The 21,000-nt window shown below is 42.4% G+C and overlaps 1 protein-coding gene across 2 annotated transcripts in view; it reads right to left on the minus strand.

Moving 5' to 3' along the window:
* Positions 1-2,262: 2,262 nt before the first annotated feature.
* The window catches only part of PDE6D (phosphodiesterase 6D), a 33,743-nt gene continuing 15,005 nt past the window's right edge, over positions 2,263-21,000 (minus strand). Inside the window, exons 1-5 of one of the 2 annotated variants that reach the window (XM_023932969.2) lie at positions 10,181-10,250; positions 9,465-9,553; positions 6,199-6,324; positions 5,273-5,378; positions 2,263-2,889 (exon numbers count right to left, since the gene is read on the minus strand). In XM_023932969.2, coding sequence (XP_023788737.1) covers positions 2,808-2,889; positions 5,273-5,378; positions 6,199-6,324; positions 9,465-9,553; positions 10,181-10,200 — 423 coding nt within the window. In that variant the 5' untranslated portion in view covers positions 10,201-10,250 and the 3' untranslated portion in view covers positions 2,263-2,807. Of the gene's footprint in view, positions 2,890-5,272; positions 5,379-6,198; positions 6,325-9,464; positions 9,554-10,180; positions 10,251-21,000 lie in introns of those variants that run through there. The other variant, XM_086843970.1, reaches the window with a different exon arrangement.

A 21,000-nucleotide genomic window follows, 5' to 3' on the forward strand; every position in this document is an offset into this window, starting at 1 on the left:
CTGGGCATGGGACATGCCCGTATCTCCTGCCCCTTCTCCCAGGGCTCCCAAATCCCATTAGCCCCACATGGAAGGGAACCCATAGTTGCCTGGGCCAAGAACGGGCTCCTGCTCTAAGCACCCCAGGGCCCTTTGCCTAGGTTTTGGGAGGTGGCTGCTCAGTCCCCAGTGTCACCCCTGCCCTACCCTCCCGCAGCCCCGCCGTTTGCTCCTCCGCTTCCTCAGGGGAGCTGATGCGGGCGCTGGGTGGGTTCTGGGAGAAGCTGTCAGGACCAGGAGCGGCTCCCGCCTATTTCCCGCGGAGCCACTGGAGGGCGACAGTGACCCATCGTAGCGGGGCCCGCCAGCTCCGACTGGGCGGACTGGGCCAACTGGGCCAGCCCGGGCAGGGCGGGCGCGGAAGGAAGGGATTCCGGAGACCCCCTCGGGCCGCCTCAGGCCCCGCGTCCCTCCGGGGCCCTCTCCCAGGGCTGCTCACCCGGCGGAGCCTCAGCCACGGGTGTCGGTGGCCACTTGAAGCCCCGCGGAGCCTCCAGCGTGAGCGGCCCCGCAGGGAGCGTGTCCCGCAGGCGCCGGGTGTGGGAATTCACAGCTTGTCTCACAGAATGATGTGGGTTGGAAAGGACTTTTAAAGGTCACCTAGTCCAACCCCACTCCTGCCTTGAGCAGGGACATCTCCAGCCAGGTCAGGTGCTGACCCACTGATCTGACCCGATCTGGGCAACCTGTTCCAGTGTTTCACCACCCTCAAAAAATTCCTTTTTATATCTAATATTACTCTCCTTGAGTTTAAAGCCTTCACCCCTTGTCCTATAGCTAGGGGCCCTACTAAAAAGTCTGTCCTCATCTCTTGTAGGCCCCTTCAAGTACTGGAACTCTGTAAAAAGGTCTCTCTGGAGCTTTCTCCAGGCTGAACCACCATGGCCGTCTCAGCCTGTCTCCACTGGCTAGCCCACCCTTCCCTCTGGTCATTCTTGCGGCTTTCTCTGCACCTCCTCCATCGGATCCATGTCTTTCCTGTACTGACACCCCAGCGCTGGATGCAGCAATCTAGGTGGGCTCTCACGAGGTAGAAGAGGAGAATCATCTCCCTTGATCTGCTTGTGCTGCTTTGGATGCAGCCCAGGATACGACTGGCTGCTAGAAGAAAAGGCACCAGGGTAGACTCAGACCCACTGGGAGCCATCTGTCCCTCTGCTCTGGGTCAGTCCTTGATTGTAGCTGAGCTTGGCAGTGGTGGTGCCTGCTCCCTGTCTCTGCTGGACACCTCCTGTGTGGGTCTAATGGAGCATCTGCCCTACAACACGAAGTTAGCTGCACTCAACACCTTCAGTCTTTTTTATTCTTCCACTTTGGATACCTTTGTATCTCCTCTTGGACAGAAGTCCCACCCTCACTGGCTGTTGTTCCTGCTGGGTGCAGTTTTGGCTGATGTCTGTTTTAAGGCTGGCCTAGGATGGGTCACTGCTGACAAGACTCTGCCCTGTGGGTGCTCCAGGCTGGGATCCATCAGTGAGGGCTGGTGAGAAAGTTGCTGCCATGGCTGATGGGGGTTAATGGTCTAACTTCAAACCCCCTAAACAATATTTACTCTGTATCCCTCCCACATACACCCAGTGGCTGAATCCAGGATGTGAAATGATGCTTTTCATTTCCCTGTGGCTCTGAGGACCTCACCCCCAGCAAGAGGACAGGCTCACCAAGGCATCCAATGATTACACAGCTGCTTGTGATGTTCAGAAGCAGAAGCTGGAGATGCCCCTTCCCACAATGTCCATGTGCTGGAGCTGATTACAAACGGCAGGGAAAAGTTGCAGCAGGGCTGGAGAAATCTGTCACAGAAGAAGTGCTGCTGTGTGTCGTTGAAGCCTCCACACATGGGGAGTGTTGGTGTCAGCAACTGCAGCCCCAGCAGAGCTCCAGGGAGCCCAGCCCAGCACAGGAGTGATGCTGGTGGGCTCAGGGGAACATGGGTTTTCCAGAGGGGCTTGAGTGTCCCCAGGCCCTTGGAAAAGCAGAACAATGTGCAATGCTGCTCGAGAAACCAATGGGACAATTGGCCCCAAGGGACTGACAGACAGAGGAGAGGCCAAGGAGAAGCCAGGACACCTTTTTGATGTAGACAGTTGGAGAAAGAGAAGTTTAACAGAGATGGGGGCTGTGGAAGGGGCAGGACAGTGTCTGCTGTTGGCTTGAGTGATGGGAGTTTGTGCCTGCTGAGGTCCATTTTTGTAACAGAAAGGAAAACACACAAAACTAACATTTCTTCCCTTCTTTGGACGGTAGGAATGTTTTAATTGAGAAATTTGTTTTAATTACATTAGGTGGTATCACAGTCTATTTTACAAGTTTGGGGTAAGAGGATGTGTGGACCAGTTACACAGAAATCCAGCAAAAGGATAAAAATCTACAACATGAGAAAAATGAAAAGGTTAACTTAACCCCAAAAGAAAAGCATTGAGAGTTTGGTGTGTGTGTAAATGGGAGATTATACCAGGGTCCAGAGAAGTAGAAAGGATGAGATTAACATAAATTTACAGTATTGGTTCTGCATGACCATCGTTTGCCTGTGTTCAGAGACAGCCTCTCTTCCTGAGGGCATCACTGAGCAGATGGCCCCATCTCTGAGGATTTGGTCTGGTCTTGTCAGAGGAGAAAGCAAAATAACTGATGGGCAAAGGTCACAACCCACGCTGAGCTGGTCCCCAGGGTCACTGCCTACAGGAGTGTCTTCCACTGGATAGTCGGGGGGTTCTGCACCAAGAACTGTATGGAGGAAAACTAAAACAGCTCCAAAAAGCCCCATCTCAAACGTAGAAAAGTCTCACTCTGGAAGTGCTTACGAGAAGATCGTCATCATAGAATTTGGTTTCTATAATAACATTACCACTGCAGGAGGAAAGGAGGAGAAAGAAGAGGCATTAGAAGGATGCATGGACAGTGATTGCTCCTCTCCATGCTCTCACACAAGCCTGGGCTCACACTCTGACCACCCCACAAGAAGATCTCTTTGGTTTGGGGCTGCACACAGTGAGCACTGTCCTGGTCAGGGTCAGTCAGGACTGAAGGATCTCCCAAACACATTCCTATGTAGAATGTTCCCCCCATCACTCCCCTGTCTGAGCACAGTACTGCTCAGGCTGCAGAGTGCTCAGAAAGCAAACTCCTGCTCACTTTTATTGCTAAAAATAAGCTAGCAGTCCCAGCACCTTCAGGCCCCTGTCTCCTGCAGGAATTGTGAAAACCAATGGGAATTCTTTTTTTATTCTCCTTCTCTGTCCTCTAGTGCTGAGCAAGCTACATCCACCAACTTAACACGTCATTTCCCTCAAGAAGTGCTTAAATTTAAAGACACAAGCATATTTTATACAAACTGCAATGGAAATGTGGATTGAAGTGTAACAGAAGCTCTGGGGATTTAACTTGCTGACTTTTGAGATTTTAGTACATAAGAACTCTGGGATCATTACAACACCTGGACACCTGTGCAGTGTGATCTGACCATGTCTAAACAACCTGGCTCTTGAAAACCAAAGCAGCAGATCTACTTCCACTGTGGCTCTTGGTGTCTGTAACGCTGGACCTGCTGAGAGTGCAAAGTTTTGTTGTGGTGTAGACAATGCTTAAACTTAAATGTCAGGGGATGTTCTCAATCTGATACTCAGTCATCTTGGGAACTCTTCATGCAGAGTGTCTTGGTTAGCACCAAGTACCACATCTCCATTCTCTCCAAGTTCAGAAACACAAACATGAGGTCTTTGGGAATATCAGAAAACGAGGGGCTCTCCAAATCTTGGCAGCTGTAAAATGATGACTTCTTTGGCCCACAAATTTCCCTTTGGATTTCTTTGGGCTGGGGGCTTCTACTGAAAAGCCTCAAGAATGACTTTAGGATACCTCTATGAATAGGAGAGAGATCTGGGCTCCCCACTACAAGTGAACATCAGAGAACAAACAGAACATTGGAAAATCCTCAAGGTCATTTGAAAACTAGCTTCTCTTTACTCCCAGTCCTGAAAACATCTTGAGTTCCTGAGATGATCAAAACCAACTTGTCAGATGTCTTTGTTTCTTTACTCTGGTTCCCAAATCTGGCTCCTCCTGTACTGACTGATAGTGCCCAGCTCTGAGAGCCGAGGGTGTGTTCAGCACCTCCGAGCTTCCGAGCAGGCTGTGCCAGGAGCACTATTGGAACACTGGTGCTCTCCTCCAAGCCTGCTCTCTCTTTGAAACGTGCTGTGAATGGGAATCAGTGATGGTAACTTCCATCCTGGTGCCTTCTCTCTGCGACTGGCTTTGCTCCAGACAGGGAATGAGAGGGAAAATGCTGGAGAGGGAGGTCTTCCAGCGGACACAGTGACCTTGCGATGAGACTGGCTGCTCCCCGTCTGCCTCTTGTTGGCAGCAGGGTTCCCAAACCCTTCTGTTTCTGGCAGTGCACTCCTTGTGTGGTTGCCAGCACCCATCCAGCACTGCAGGGATGGTTACCCTTCCCAAGAGCCTCCATCCAGGAGCCTTTTCCATCATCCCCCCAAAGCTGGAGCCTGACTGCCCACACTGTGCAATGCCCAGCACATGTTACTGTGACACATCTGAGGCATCACTGCCCTGCTCAGAAGCCCATGTGCACACAGGAGCAGACTTTGTGAGGAGGGTGTGTGAATCTTCCTGCAGGTGACTGTAAAGTAACTGATTACTACCTGTTAAGGGTATTTTAGCCCCAGAAACAACTCCAAGCATAATGTATATAAATATATATATATGTATACATACTAAATGTGTATAAGCCAATGTTTAAGACACAAAGCTCAGCAAAATGTTACAGTCATGAAATAAACACTAGAGCAATTACCATAGGTGATATATTGCTTGAACTAAACTACCCTGGACAAGAATGAGTGATCAATAGCTGATTTTAAAATGGCCCAAAAATCTGCTGCGTTTTTTTCCCCTAGATGTAATGGCTATTAAGTTGTAAAACATTTTAAAATCCTTTCACGATTCACCTTCCAAAAAAAATTAAGCAACTTTATTAAAGAATCAGTTTCACTTTCTCCAAACCTTTATTGCTATATTAATGCAAATTGGACCTATGGGAAGGAAGGTAATGAGGTTGGCTTAACCCCTTTTATCTCTCAACAACTAACAGCAGTGAGGTGACTTGGAGTTGGTAGCAGTTTCCTCTCCTCCTTCCCACCGTTGCCCCCAAGGAAATGCCACACACTGCTTTTGCTTTGCCTGCTCTCAGATTCTGCAAGCCCAAGGCACTCACGTTAAAACGTTAGCTGGCATCATCTGTGATTCAGGTGCTGCCTCTATCAAGGACTGCCAAGTGTTTGTGGAGTTAGGAATCACAAAACCAAATTCAAAGAACCATTCTGCAAAGTAAAAAAAAAAGAAAAAAAAAAAAGAAAAAAAAAGATCCAGAGGCAGTTGAAAGAAGAGAATTCACATATGGTCCTTTTACTTTTCACCTGACAGGCTGGGAAACTCTCTAAACTGTCCTGCTGGGCTGCCAACATTTTACATTTACATTACTTTGTACAGCTTAAACTGCACTGAACCCTGCACTCCTCTTAGAGCAGATACTCACTTTCTAAAATAGCTGATGGTACTGATAAGGTCACACCACTTCCTTGGCATTTGGTGAAAATTTCAACACACCTAATTGGGAACAGGGAAACCACATTCCTCCTCTTGCAGACATCCCTGGGATCCAGTTGAGGTTAAGTGTGCAACTGGTTGACCAAAAGACTCAGAGCTCAATGTGTTATCTGCCCCTCCTCCAGCCCAGATTAAGAGCAGCACTGCAGTGAGGAGGGTCAGATGTTCAGTTGTGGTGTCACTGGAACTGTTGTAACCCAGGTAAACCAGAGGCTCCAGCCTGGTACTCTGAGGAAAACCCAGGAATTCCAGTAATAGCTGACTCTGAAATAACCTGTTTCCTTGCCTCAGGCAGCCTGTGGTGGATTTATGCCCTCAGGCATGATTACCCAGCTTTTTTTCTTACATAACAAAGTGTTAATACACTTATGAAATGCTATCCTTAATACTGTGGCCCATTAGTCCTGACAAGATGAGTGCTTCAGTGCTACTCTGAAAAATTAAAATCACCACATTCAACCCATTTTAGTCACTCTAATCCCTGCCCTGCTGGGGGTCAGTCCCTGTGCTGCAGCACACTGAGCACATCCATACCTTCTAGACACTGCCCTTTGAAATAAACTTTCTGTTCCAGACGGAATTTTTCCATTTGTTCTGCTGAGGAAAAGTTTAACTCCCGAGATACTGCCTTGCATTTCAGGATTTTTTTAGGAACTCGAGCTGTGAAATAGATAAAGAAGCATTACTTGGACAGAATAAAATCCAGCTTCTGCAGGTACTATTATTCTATACTTGGAAATAATGATTAGGACTAACACAAGATCATAGCAACAGGAAAAATGCAAACACAAAGGACTTAGTTTTCACATTTGTTTCTACATTTGCAAGAGTGAAATTCAAGATGCAAATACCTTAAGTAACTTGCCCACAGCCAAGAATGAAGCTTATGACAGAATCAGAGATACAACACTGCTCTCTCAGAATCAGACTCCTGGTTCTTCGTTGCTTGTTACTAAACCTCATAATTTTTCCAGTTGAAATATAAGATGCAACTTAAATTTTTACTTTAAGAATTGTGCTGAAGATCACCGGCAGCCAAAGGGCTGCTTATCACACAAAGCCCTTCTCACTTTTCCCTCCCTTTCAGACTGTGCATCCTCAACAAACCACAAACGTGTGTTTCTCAGCCCAGCAGCACTTTCTCAGCCATCTCAGAGCTCTGGGAAGTGTCCTGGAGAAGTAAATGCCTGTTCCCTTAACACTGAGACCTACCCAGGCTATAAAGCCACAACCACACTGGAAGGTTTAAGAGAGCAGTTTGACAATACAGGTTTCTGAGCTCTTGCAATGGATAAGACACGAACAGCAAGTGGCAAACTGTACCTGGTAGATATTTCACAAGATGATTTCTTTTTAGAGGTGGAGGAGTAAGAGAAGGGACAGTTTGAGAGCACTGATTAAGAGTTTTAATCAGGAGAATATGAGAGGGGAGTCAAACCAGTAAAAATCTTCCAAGTCCACCAAACTTCAGTGGTGTGATTGTGCATAATCCTTCCTGCATGTTCTAATAAGCATTATTAGAATGTTTCATGTGAATTTTTTAGAAATAAAGAGGGGAGGGAAGACAGCTGGCATGTGCTTTATGAGCCAAACTGTTCCAAAATGGAAAGCATATCAAAACATCCATGAGCAGGGAGCAGGCTGGTGTTTAATAACAGGAAGATTCTCCCAAACCCCAGGCAAATCTATCTCATGTAGAACAGCTTAATGGAGTAGGACCTTGATATGACACCAAACTCAAGAGCTGGAGGCTTAGGGAATGTAAGCCAGCATCCTACCCCAAGGAGAAGTACACGGCCCACAGTTTGGTTAAAAAAAAAAAAATATTAAAAAGAAAATAAGAAGTGTAAGGCAGAAGTTTGAAATGTAAAAGATCAGTAATTACTTTTATGAGATTTTCTGCACCATGAAAATTTGCAGGGCACCATCCTTTACTGCACTCACCGGTACAGACTACACCATTGTGGATAAACATCCCTTTGCAGTTAAGTGTAAAATGACTCGTTAAAACTATTCTGAAGTTTAGTAATTTCATTTCTTTCATCCCCAAGAGAGAGTCCTGAGAATGTTTGCTTTAACATTATAAAGCCACCGAATAAATAATACTTTTAATAAAAGTAGGATTGTGTTGTCTTTAAACATCTAAGACATTTTAATTTACATTTATACCACCAGGCAAAAATTTTAATTTAAATTAATTATTTTAAGCTCATTTTACTTTTATTTCTCTTTTTTTTTAAAAAAAAGAAGGAAGTTTGATTCTCATCAGTTAAATCCATTTTAAAACATGCTGGGATGCAGATAAGCACAGACTTAATCCTAAATTTACTAGTGCTTTTTGTTAACTTGAGGATGTACTATACCTGCACATTTATTTAAGCACTTACATGGTTAACATACATTTAGTCAGATGCTTAATGATGATTAGATTTGAAAGTGTTGAATGACACATTTCTTATTTACTCACACGTAATTGTGGGTCCAACCGTTTAGTTAGAAACTGAAATTCAATTAAAATATCCATGTAATTATGTTTTCATTTAAACAAAGGTACCTTAAATATTTGGGACATTCAAGAAAGCAAGTTATCCTAGCCAAACTGATTTTACATTTTAAACTACACCTTTTCTTAGATAATGAAAGGACTATTAGTATGTCATGAATGAAAGCTGGCTGTGAGGATTCTGTAACAGCTACACCTCAGCAGCTTACTCCAAGATTTGCTTGTATATTGGAAGAAACCAAACTTTACAGATTTGCATCTTCTAAATTGCCTCCCAGTTTTGAATGCCCTGTCACTGAATAGAGCTGACTGGATTAGCTCCTGCTGCCAAAAGCTGGTTTAGATGATTAATTCCAGTTTCAGGTGCTCAGGCTGTGATTTTTACTACTTAAGGCAGTTTAATGTTAAGATTTGGCAGCAATCCTATACCACAATAATATTGTTTTTATTTCATCTAAGTGGTAATAGTAAATTAAAGTAGTAATATAGTATCATGATTTGAAACTTAAAACTTCATTTTATAAAGAAACTTGTACTTTAAATCAAATAGAAGTCATATTTAAAAAGCAAATGGAAGTCCTGTTTAAAGAAAATGTATTATATTCACTCTGCTATATATTTGATTCTTCATTTGCTATGTCTAGACTGTGATTTGCCCTGAATGGCCACAGAACATACAGACACAAGTACTATATAATGACTTTAAGACACATATGGTTTTAATTTTAGAACAATTATTCTGTTTGCCCTCACTGCTTCTGCTGCAGGACTGTATCAGAATCACATTTTCCCACACCTTTTAATTCATCATCAGATTACCCTGCTTTGTTGGATGTCTCCCCCGCTTCTCAGCCTATTTACTGAGCACAACCTATCCACCACAGATTTCCTTTCTAGCTAAGACATACAAGAACTGCTTTTTTTGTCTCTTCTCCCAAGGAAAACCATCCTCCCATCTGTATTTCTTTTTTCAGTGGCTTCTCCTAATAGCTCTCCTCTGCATCTGCCACAGTTTGCAGTCATCCATCTTTTAGATGGATGAGTGAACTGTGCACCAGATAAAGTCTTAACTATTTCTTGTACGACGGGCATTAGTCTCAGGCCAGAGTATGTTTTAATTGAATCCCCAATTTCCTGTTTTATTTGCAACAAAAATCTGAGGCACAGTGAGGTGATATAATTTGCCCAAGTGACAAAGGTGACATCTGTCCTTCAAAGCAGGGATATCTTTGCAACTCAGGTGACCCAGACATGCAGCACCACCCAGCCCCAAATGCACAATGAAGTCACACCGTACCTTCATGCTCCACTCCAGGTACAGACAGATCTTCTGTTCCTTGCCAGAGGATTTTCCCTGTTTCTGCATCCCGAAGGTTCATCCAATTTCTGATTGGGAGGCAAATAAGGAAAACAACCTATCTATATCCCTAAATGCCATGTGTAGAATAGTTTGCTGAGCTCTGAAATAGGCTACTCCAGCTGAGTTTCAGTCATGGTTTCTGGTTCTCAGGAGGCCAAGGAAAAGAGATGCTTTTTCTCTGAGAATAGATGAATAAACCAACCCCTGACCAGAATGAATGCAACAAGAGTTGTACAGCCACAGATTTTGTTTTCACTTTAGACTGATGCTTGTTAACCTCATTTATCATTTTCCATTGCTTCTAAAGGATGAAGGCATTATCACTGTGCGGCAGAGAAGCAAAAACATTGCTAGCAACAACAGGTAATTCTACACAATTGCTGTTCTCCAGCATTTGAAAAACACTTGGAAAAAAGCTCATTTTCTTAAACAAAATATTAATATCAAGGGTTGTTCTATTGCTGTTGACCTCACAACTGCCACTCATGGGAATTCTTCAGCTGCTGAGTGCTAAGCCAAGAGAGATCTTCTCTTCTCACTCTCAGCAAGTGAGGCCAGCTTCCAAAACGCCCCGATCAGTGAATTAGTCAATAAATCTACAGGAAAGTAGGAAATATTCGTATTTCCAAAGGGACAGTTAATAATGATCTTACCTTTGAAAAATCTCTCTCATGGGGTAACTCAGACACTGACACTCAAAACAAGGAGCCTGCACACCTGCATGATGCCATCCTGAACAGGGACACAGCCATCCATAAGCCTCGGGCCCTCCTCCTCTGCAGCTCCTCAGGGTGGCTCTGAAGATTCTCCAGTGTCAGTGCCAGAGACTGAACAGAGCAGGATCTGTGGGATGAGCCCACACAAACCAGAGCCTTTCCAGGAGCTCTCTTTGGCTGCTCTGTGGCAGCACACCCTTTGTACTCAGTTACTGCCTACAACAACTGCTCAAGGACCTGGCTGGGGAGGTGGAGAGACAGAAGAAGGACAATATGGACCTTGACATGGGTATAAATAGGAGCTGTTGGAGATTTGCATATTGAACTCATCCTCTAACACACACAGTTTCCAGGCAGACTCACACAAACTCATCACACTGATCACATTTTTCCAAGGCTCCCGGGAAGAAACAGATGCTTTAGCAAATTTTGCATAACAGGCGAACATTTGTTTTAAAATTATGTGTATGGAGGAGGGGAAGGGAAAATGGCTGCTTCAGCAGAGATGTGAGGAGTCTTTCCCCTGCTGAAGGCTGGTCAGACTTTCCATGCCCTACTGAAAAGACAAAGGGAATCTGTGCACAGGGTCTGTTCACACAAAACTTAGCAACAACTTGGAGCATTGGAACAGGGAACATAGGGCAGCCTGCTTATGTCCTTCTAGGATGTTCCAAACACCTTTTATCTACCAGTTGTTCTGGGATTAAGGCAAAAGAGAAAGGGGCAGAACCTCCTCTGAGGTCCCTGTTTGGCACCTCCATATCCTAGCAGGAACCTGCAGAGTGGAGCTCTCTCTCTAGTCAGCAACCCAAGGGAGACAGGGGCTGGCAGAGAAATCAGAGAGAGAAAATGAACAGCAGAATGGCAAGAAGAACCTGCAGCAGGGCTGGGCATTTCATGTGGTGCTGGCTGAAAGACTCCAAGTCCTTAGCCAACACAACCTGCAGGACAGAACTGCCCCAAATGTAATTTAAAATGCCAAAAAAATCCGTCATTCTTCCATACATCTTCCCAACACAAGCATTCAAATTAGCCAGGGTGAAGTTATTTGCATAGAAAGCAGTGTGCCATCTATCAAAAGCCATGTATGAGGGGAAAATAACAAATGAGACAATCTGAGCATCTCACTGACAAACTCATTTATCTTCCCGACATCGTGCCATGCAAACACTCTTAACTATTAGCTGAACAGTAATTTAGTAAATTGGTTACTTCATTATCAAAAACTGGTACTACCTTTAAAAAATGGTCCTCTCAGAGTAAATATGGTCCTCTCAGAGCACAAATAAATACTTGTCACAAGTATTTATTTGCTGTTTGTTCACTATCAATATCAGTCAGTTATGAGCTCCCAGGTTTGGCCACAGGCTGTGTAGTGCCAAACTGAGCACTAGCCAAGTTCCTCTGAACTGGAAATGAAACACTGACTAGGACAGCAAACCCAGCACTGCCAAGGAACTGATCCAGCCTCTCAACAGCTATATCAGTACTCTAACTAATGGACCATTCCTTTTCCTTGCCATGACTTGCCTTGCCTTCCCATTCCTCTTCCCTTGACAATATTTGGAGCACTCTAAAATCACATTTCACCATTTTCAAAAGTATTATATTAGAAGTGCCCTTCAGTGAGAAGTAGCCTGACAGCATTATTATTATCCTTACTTGAAATACACAGTTATAGTGTTAGTGACCTATTATTTCTGGTGAGGGAAAACACTACTGTGCACTACTGACCTCTGTAACTTCTTCCTATAAGGATTTCTCTCTCATTCAGTCCAAGAAAGATGATACAAGTTACATTGCTGTGCTGAACAATTTTAACATTTAAAATGCATGTTAACATTGGGGGTGTTGGACATCTATGAAGTGCTATCTGGCTTTATTTTGTTTATTGATGTTGCACTGTAAAAGTAAATTTATCCAGGACAGCCTGCCCCATATTTTGTATTATGACTGTCAAATTCAAGATGAAGAATAAATAAAAAGCTCAAGGCTCTACTCCTGCTGGTTAGACCATGCTTCATGCATGCAGGAATGCATGCCACAGTTCCTAGAAAATATCTTGTATTTAAACAATCTGAACATCGTTATCCTCGTGTAAATTCCTTATCAAATAAATAAAGGTTTAATGTCAGTGTAGTCAAAAGCTTTCTGACCTTGACACACCCATGTGCTGGTTGAGGGCACGCTTTTCCAACTTCTGCAAACGAAGAAACAAAATCAACCTGCTAATCAGAGTGTATACAAAGAGTAAAAATATGTGGACCCAGACATATTTGAAGGAATCAGAATACACTAGCCAGTTCACAAGTTTTTTCCCAGTAACTAAACATTATTAAAAGGGAGTAACAAACCATCAACTCTTAAAAGCACAGACACACACAATCTCTTTCTATTGAAAAAAAACACATCATGTACAAGAGAGAAATTAGTTTTAAAAAATAAATGTTTAAAAAGAAACAGGCATCTGAAAAAAGTTTTTGTCTAAACTGAGATAATGTATAAAAATTTAATGGAATTTAAAAAAAAAGGAGACAAACCCCATCACAAATGATTTCTTGACACAGGAATACCTGACAAAGCAGCAGCTGTACTGCTTACCTAGTTAGCAGCTTATCAACACTATTCCTGTCATCTTGGATAGGACAGCTGGTAATAGGACATACCCCAGAGTGAAGAAAATGGAGATCTTGAACCAAACCCACACACACTATTATCTTCTAATGTGTTTAATTGGTTTAAGATTCTTCCACCCCAGCATGAGAGATATTGTTACTAAAAATAAAGAGTGCTCCACCTCCTGAGCAGCAGTGCAGACCTGCAGGCAGTATGACGAGGGCATTTTAAGCATTATTGAAAAGGAGAAAGTAAATTAATATTGGTCTCATACAATTACTCTTTTTGAAGAGGTTCATGTCAAACCATTTGACAGGGGTAGCTAAGAGCAAGTAGGAAGCCAGGCAGTTCCAGCTTTGTGAAGTTTGTATATGTGGCAGGGGGAGGGGAAGGAAGAACGGTGCTGTATTCCTAATTCAATTTCTCACTCTTACACCACTAAATTTTCATTCATTTGTATTTTGGGGTCTCGGGGTTTTTTTTTGGAAACGATGTCTGATTTAAGACTCAATAGATCAAACACTCTTCAATCCTGAAGGCAAGAAAGGATTAGGTAGAACAGCAGAAGGAAGGGTGTACTGTTGATCTATTTATATTCCACCACCTATTGGGTCAGCAAAGTCTTACATAAAAGCTTTGTAGTAGCTGGAACTTGACTTGCTTTATATACATGACATGAATTAGCTGCCTCAAAGACCTACTTTGCTTAGCCTGATGAAGAGAAATGACTTGTGCATTTCTAAATCCAAATTTTGCTTTCTTGAATACCTCTGATGTCAGAAGTTCTTTCTTTTTTGTATCTGTCATCTCTATGATTTGTTGAAACAAATCAGAATGTACAACCTTATCTTTCAAGGTATTAGCATTGCAGAAGATTGCCCTGTATTACCACACTTGTAATTAAAAGTAGCCTTGAGGAAGAGAATGAGTACAAACAAAATTTACCATTAAGGTAATATGGAGTTAAAAGAAGTTCTGTCTCAATCTCCCTATTATTTGTATGTTGTAATGTTTAGCACCTCTTGAATATCTCAAAGGCTGTGGCAAACAGTAGGTATCATTTCTTTTGTTAAAATGATCCATTTTTCATTTTATTCCTTGCCATCTATGTCTACACCATTCTAAAACCTCAGGAACTGCTGTACTCCTACATTTCATAATAAAAATAAGGCTAATGTTCATAACCACTCCTAGAAGGAAGGTCTTTCATCATCCCTGCCAGCTTTTTTTTTTCCACATGAAATGCAACATTAAGAACAGTTCACTACCTGCCAGGTGCAAACAGCATCTCAACAAATACATGTTAATGAGACCTGTCCTCTGGGAGAAGGTGGAGCTGAAAGCCCTGAACAATTCAGACAACAATCTCTGTTGTAGACCAAAAATGCTTCTGATCAGGACTCACCAACCTTCACTCCTGATTTTACATGGTCTGTTGTGAAAAGCAGACACAACCATAAGCATGGCATAAGCAGGCATGTTACCTTACAGGGACGTAAAGCTCAAACTTTAGGGATTATATTTATATCAGACATATTTTCCCAGAAGAATATTTGCATCTCAGTTGTTTTAATCCAGTCTGAGGAATAAGGACCAATATAAATTATGTAAAGTAACTACCAAATTACAGGACTACAAAATAGACCACCTAAATGGCCTTACGCTTCTCCTCCACTCATGCCATTCATCCTGTAATCTTTGCCATCTCTGCTCTCACTTTTTATCACAATTCCCAAATCCATCTTCCACAGAACTCCTAATTGTGTGCTTAAATTTAAGCATATGCACAGATGTTCTGCTGATTCAGGTCCTTGAATTCACTCTGTTCACACTCAAGAGAAATGCTGCTGTCTGCTGTTTAATAAACCACAAGTGCACATGCTGGCAGTGTTCCTCCTAGCCTAAGGATGAAATCCAGTGCAAAATCCTATCTATTGAATGAGCATCCACCCATTCTGTGACCAGGAATACCAACACATAAAAACTGGAAGCTATTCCTCAAACATTATTAGAGCCTTGGGGTAGAGTACTGTCAACTTCTGCTTTCAGAAAGCAGCACACTTTGTTGAGTTCCTGATTAGACAGAAAACATGCTGTGACAGCTCTTACAGGGACAGAACTTTTTTTAAAAACCCATCTATTATAAACCAACTTTCCTGGAGTGATGCACAAGATATGGGTTACTGTGCTCCCAAATGATGGGAGGTGCTGGGGACTGGAAAGGTGCTTTATTATATCCTCAAATGGAAGGAAGCCAATTATCCCTTCAAAGCACTCTTGGCACTCCTTCACTTGCTGTAAAAGAGCCTGCTTTTAAAGTCTCCTGTACAGAACAAATTGCTGCGCAACAGAAGCCAGGGAGATCCACAGATTAATGTGAACCACATGACAAAATGCAGCAAAAATCCTCAACAACCAACAAAGTAATTTCACAGCAAATTATGTAATCAGAGGGACATATTTAACAGCTACAGCATCACAGCAAAAAGATCAACACAATATAATATACCTGTATACTTTGTACTTCCCTTTATAGTTTCTGCATTACATCTTTGTGTGTGCCTGCACAGATCTGGTATCACCACGACAAATATCCATCAGACAGTTCTGGATTAAGCTGCTCTTGGCCCATGCTCTTGGAAAGACAGTTACACAAGTTACTGCACACCATGCCAACCTTACCTTGGCTGTAACAGATTATGCTAAAAGGGCAGAAGTTAATATTGCTCCCTTCTATTGTGTTAAGTAGACAGAGCTCTGACCATTCCCACTGGGCAGTAGGGTGGTCCTGGACTGAAGCTCCAGTACTCCCTGCAATGTGTCACATTCTCTCTGCATTTTGGATGACCATTCTGAGGCTGAGCTGTGCTCACACCAAGTATTTCCTGCTTGAACCTCTGAATGCATTTCAACTTAGCAGGACTCATGTTGAGGCACACTGCAAAAGTCTGCAACAAAAATGCTGCCTAGGTCCATTTGCAGCAGATGAAGAGACTGCCCTGTTACCCAGGCACACCAGCAAAGCCTACAAGACAAGGCTCCGGGGACTTCTCCGGGAACTAAGTTCAACCCAAGGAGACTACACCACTTCTAATCTCAAACCAAACCCCATACCCTAAGATTTGAGATCCCTGACAAAAAACTTTAAAGTGAAACCCAAAATGTACTTGTGGTACAATGAATACAACGTTATTCAAAGTGGGAATAAGCTCCAAATCAAATCTACACACACATCACTGGCTCAGGGGGCAGATTCCCCTGTCAGAGGGAGCAAGCTGCCTTTTGTGTAGACCTGTTTGCTACTATTAAAAATGTGCTTTGTTTCCTCTAGAGACAGATGTTAAAATGGTTCCTAGAACCAGACAACAGTGCCAAAACAAAAGCAAGCTGAAGCAATGTAGTGGTTTTCTGCTGTTTTCTGCTGCCTGTGTTTTTTAGGCTTTTCTTTGGCTTGTCTCAATAGCCTTGACAGAGTTCCTTTATACCAACGCCTCAGCAGGAAAAACAACATGTGATCACATCTGGAGATTGCTTTACAATCTAGGTAGCAAAACAATCAATAACTTGGAAAACCTGCAGGACCAGGAATTGCACAAAGAAAATTATTTGCTTTTCCAGTGCAGTAACACCCCACTCCTCCCATCTTCCCTGCATTTTAAATGCATCTCAAAAACTAGCATGTTAGAAAAGCCTAAGCTTGTGCTAAGAACCCTTTGAATATTAACATAATTAATGTCATCAGTAATACTGAGTTTGTAGAAACAGCAGGTGAATCAATGGGAATGATGTATTCATCTGAGAAAAGAATGTGACCTTTAAAATCCATAAGGCTTTATCAGAACATAATTTTACAGTGGGTTGCTTAGCTCAGAACAAAACTGAATGTAACTACGGAGAAAGCAAACAGAGACACTGTGTATACAGGAGAAACTAAAAATACAATTGAAACACTGGAACTTAGAGAAGATGCCTGGCCTATATCAAAATATGAGACAGGTTGCAGGACAGTTCAAGGAGCCACATCCAGCATGCTTAAAATTAAGTTAAAGAATTTAAGTCCCAAAACAATTGGAATCAGTTTGTCCACTTTTTAATTTCAGCACATCAAATAATTTTCCTCTCTGCAAGTGAACACTGAATCAGCAATTGAAATAACTTTATTTTGTCTTAACTACTTCAAAACAATAATTTCTTCACAGCTGAACTATTATGGTAACATTTCAAGGTTCTCAGCAATAAGTGAACTAAAGGGAGTTTCATGGAAGCAATTTATCAAGGGGTTCTGGTGTATAACTTCATTTTCATAGATAAGGTTGCAACTAGAAGCCCTCACAGGAATTTATCTCCCTGTAAATTGTTATGGACTATTGTTCTTTACAGAGCTGATGTCACGACAGTCATGCAATAAAATCAGCTTTAAACGAATGAGGCAATTTAAACCTCAATATGACTCTTCATTTTATACAATTATTCAACTGTTCTAAAATATGCATTATACTGGCTTGCTTATAAAAGAAAGCTTGGATTGATTTAATGTCATTTTTGCAGCACCGGAGGATTGGATTATTTTATGTCTAAAAGGATCTTCACACTTCTCCATGAAAGGACACAGACCTGAGCAGAGGAACAATGACTTCTTTGACCAAATTTTTAAAAGGGATAAACATGGCTGCTTAGCTGGCATTTTCATACAGTTTCACACTGTAGCCTTGCGTGAAAAGTGGAGAAAAAGCAAACCTAAAAGGTTCTAAAGAGGCAGTTTTATCAGCACTGCTTGTGGTCAGTCAATGCCTTTGTTCCTTGAAGGCCTCTGCAATAATTTCTCTATTGAGCAAAGTGATGTTTATTGAGAACGGCAAAGCTGAGCATCAGCAGGTCCCCCTGCTGTTCCGTTTATCCATCCAGCTCCAAGCAATATCTCGGGCTGAAAGTGTCCCCCTGGTACAATAAACAACTGACAGCACAGAAAGCCTCCATGACTTCCAATTGCCTGTGCTTATGTAGTGACTATGTGCTTTTCTTCCCCATTAGTGTTTCATTTCTTTTTTCTCTCCTTCATTTCACACCTCTTCGTACAGAGCTCTCTCGCACACCAGCCTACTGAGCTCTGAAGACTACTTCAGTCTCATGTATTTTAAAAGAATGTGTAATTTACTGGAGGCATTAATATATCATGTACTTCTAAGAACAGATATGCAGATTGGAAATTAGTGACAGATTTGGCTTTGGTGTGGACTGTGCTAGCCGTTTGCACAGCTTCACATTGTCGTTGTCATCTAGCAAGAGCCACCCCAGACAAGAGGCAAACCTCATCAAATAACTGGAGAGACAGAATGCCCCCCTGAACAGGCCACACCGTACAGCTCAGTGATCAGTAAATTAAACCATACCTAGTACTACACTGTGCTACAAAAACTTCAACTCATGCTCTCAAAGTAGCTTTTTAATAACTGCCTGCTGTAGAGACTGGGAAATAAGCATGAAGACTAGCCCACAGCCACACAATGAATCAGTAAGAGAAGAGGAAAGACATCTCAGGGGGTGTTAGGCTTTGTGACTTGTGTTTCAATAGAAAATACTGCTTCTCTCTTTAGGCAGCCAGGAACTGTGCTCCCTGGCTGATGGAAACTCTTATTGTAACTTGGAGTGATTGCAGGAGCACAGATTGCTGCAATCATGCTGTGGGGTGGGTGCCAGTCGTTTCCTTCACTCTGTTTCTCCTGCTTTTGTTGGTTTCTCAGTCACCCTATCTCCAATGCAGAATGGTTCTGAGTCACTGTCAAGCATTACTAATGGAAGTGGGGAGCAGGAAGAAAATAAAGAGGACTGTGCAAAATTAGAAGGACTTTTTAGTGTCTAAAATGCCATATTAAAGCAGGACAGCAAAATGGCTCTATTGCCTCTGACAATAGAAACAAAAGTGTTCTAAACTAGAAAAATGTGTAAGCCTCTGAAACTTATCAGTAATATTTTTGTTCTTTAAAACAACTTTAAAAATCACCAGAAGTACAAAATAGGAAAGCCATGCGGGTAAATATAGCATTTGTTCCTGCTTTAATTCATATTAATTCAACTAGAGTTCCTGTAAAAATGGTCTTTTTTCTCTTCTAAGTCTGAACACTCAAGTATATTTTGAGCTCAAAGTGCTTCAGTGAATTCAGTGTACAGGTCACACTCAACATCACAGGTTGTTTTTTGCTGATTTAAAGCAAGTAGCCACCTAAGCTAAAACATCTCCATACTCTAAAAACTAGTGATGGCCCTGATACAAAGTTTCTATCATGCTTTAATAGACGAGGTTTCCTTCCACAGTTCATTAGGTGTAAAAAAAAAAAGCCCAGTGAAAGAGTGGAAACACAGCACTTTTCCATGTATTCAAACTGTCCTCAAAACTGCCAGCTCCAGGAACTGCAGCAATAATTTTGCAAAAGGCAGCCAGCAGTAAATCTGAAAGGACAAAGTCTTGGGACAAATGCTATGGCTGTTCACTGCTGGCAGGGACAGGCAGACTCCATTTTGTACAGAGACCATCAATTTTGCACAGAATGACATTCAGAGAGGACTAAGAGTCTAAAGGACCCTTAGAGATGAACCAATATAAACACATTTTGCTTAAGTAAGTCCAAACAGCCTTGTACCACCTTCACTCCATCATCAGCCTCAAGTCAGACTCCTTGAACACAGGATGACAGTGGTCAAGTAATTAAATTTTAGAGAAATTTCTAATTCTTGAAATCTGTTTGGTTAAAATACTAAAAATAAACTCTGTGCTAGGCAGAGTTGTGCCTTCAGAACAAATTCCACCCGACCAGCTCTATAAGGATCCCCAAATGGCCCTGTGACACTGAGATACTTCCTTGCACTGCACTGTAAGGGAACTATACTTTGAGATTAGATGTTTCCATATCCACTAAAGCTTCCCAGAGTTGGATTGCAAGCAGTCACTGTCGGGAAGTGTCCACTCCGTTGCAACCTGCCTTGTTTCCTTTTTTCATCACATTCTTTCAGAATCTATTGGGATCAGAGGAGGACAAAGACTAAGCACAGTGCTGGAATTAAAAAAAAAAAAAAAACAACTTCTGGAAAAAAGCAGTAAGTTCCAGCAATGAGCTTTTCCTAACTTCACTTTGCTTGAAAAACTTTCCAGTAGTTCCAGCCTCACCAGATCCTGCTGAGTATGGGCAAAGACTCATTTTTTACTCATTCTTGTGGAACGCACAATTCTTTGTATGCAATTTACTATCACAAACAATTAAACATTTTAGTGAGCCATCTTTCAAATCTTAGCTATCTACCTGTCACTGAACTCCTAAATGCTGGGCTCCATTCTTCATTTCACAAAAGGCCATGAAAAAACATGTATTTGTTTTTTTGGATCTCCTCCATTTATGAAGGGTGTCTGAACATCTGACAGCCCTACTGTTCCACACAGGCCAGTTCCAAGGAGAAGCAGCAGACCTGTCTCACAGACACATGCTGTGACTGTACCCCTGGCACTTGGAGACACAGAATCAGCCTGGACAGATCTGGCAGCCCTGGCCCAGAATAACTCTGGTGCACAGGTCAGGAATACAGGCTAATGATAATGGGATGGGGCTGCAAACGTTCAATGCAGATACAGCAGAACTTTAAGTGCTCAAGCTCCATACTGAACCTCACCAGCAAAATTTTGAACCTCTTTGCCCTCTGGGAGCCATTGCCCTTGTTTGCTTTCTCCACCAGAGTAACATGTTAAAAATATTGGCTACTGAGATACACAATGAGGTAAAACAACATTTCAGAACCTGATGCACACATACTTAGCAGAGCCTCAAATGAGCTGGTTAGATACTCTGCAAAATGGGAACTTATGGGGAAGGCATTTTAGTTCAACCAAGATGAGCTGCTTGGCTTTCTAGCACTTGTTCTATTTATTCCTCTACTCCAATCTTCTCAGTGTGACGTCTTTAATGAGGAGATCACAACATCCCCTGTACTGGCCAGGGAGATTAAGCAACACACAGACACACACAACTAGAAAGCAAGAGTCTTTGAGATTTAACTCAAAATCTATGCTGGTTTGCCATAAAGATTTGACATTTAAATGACTGAATAATGTTAATCTTCCACTAATATTAGACTGCTCTTATGAGGTATTAGAG

Source organism: Cyanistes caeruleus, chromosome 10 (genome assembly GCF_971803275.1).
Source record: "Cyanistes caeruleus chromosome 10, bCyaCae1.hap1.1, whole genome shotgun sequence".
Taxonomy (NCBI): domain Eukaryota; kingdom Metazoa; phylum Chordata; class Aves; order Passeriformes; family Paridae; genus Cyanistes; species Cyanistes caeruleus.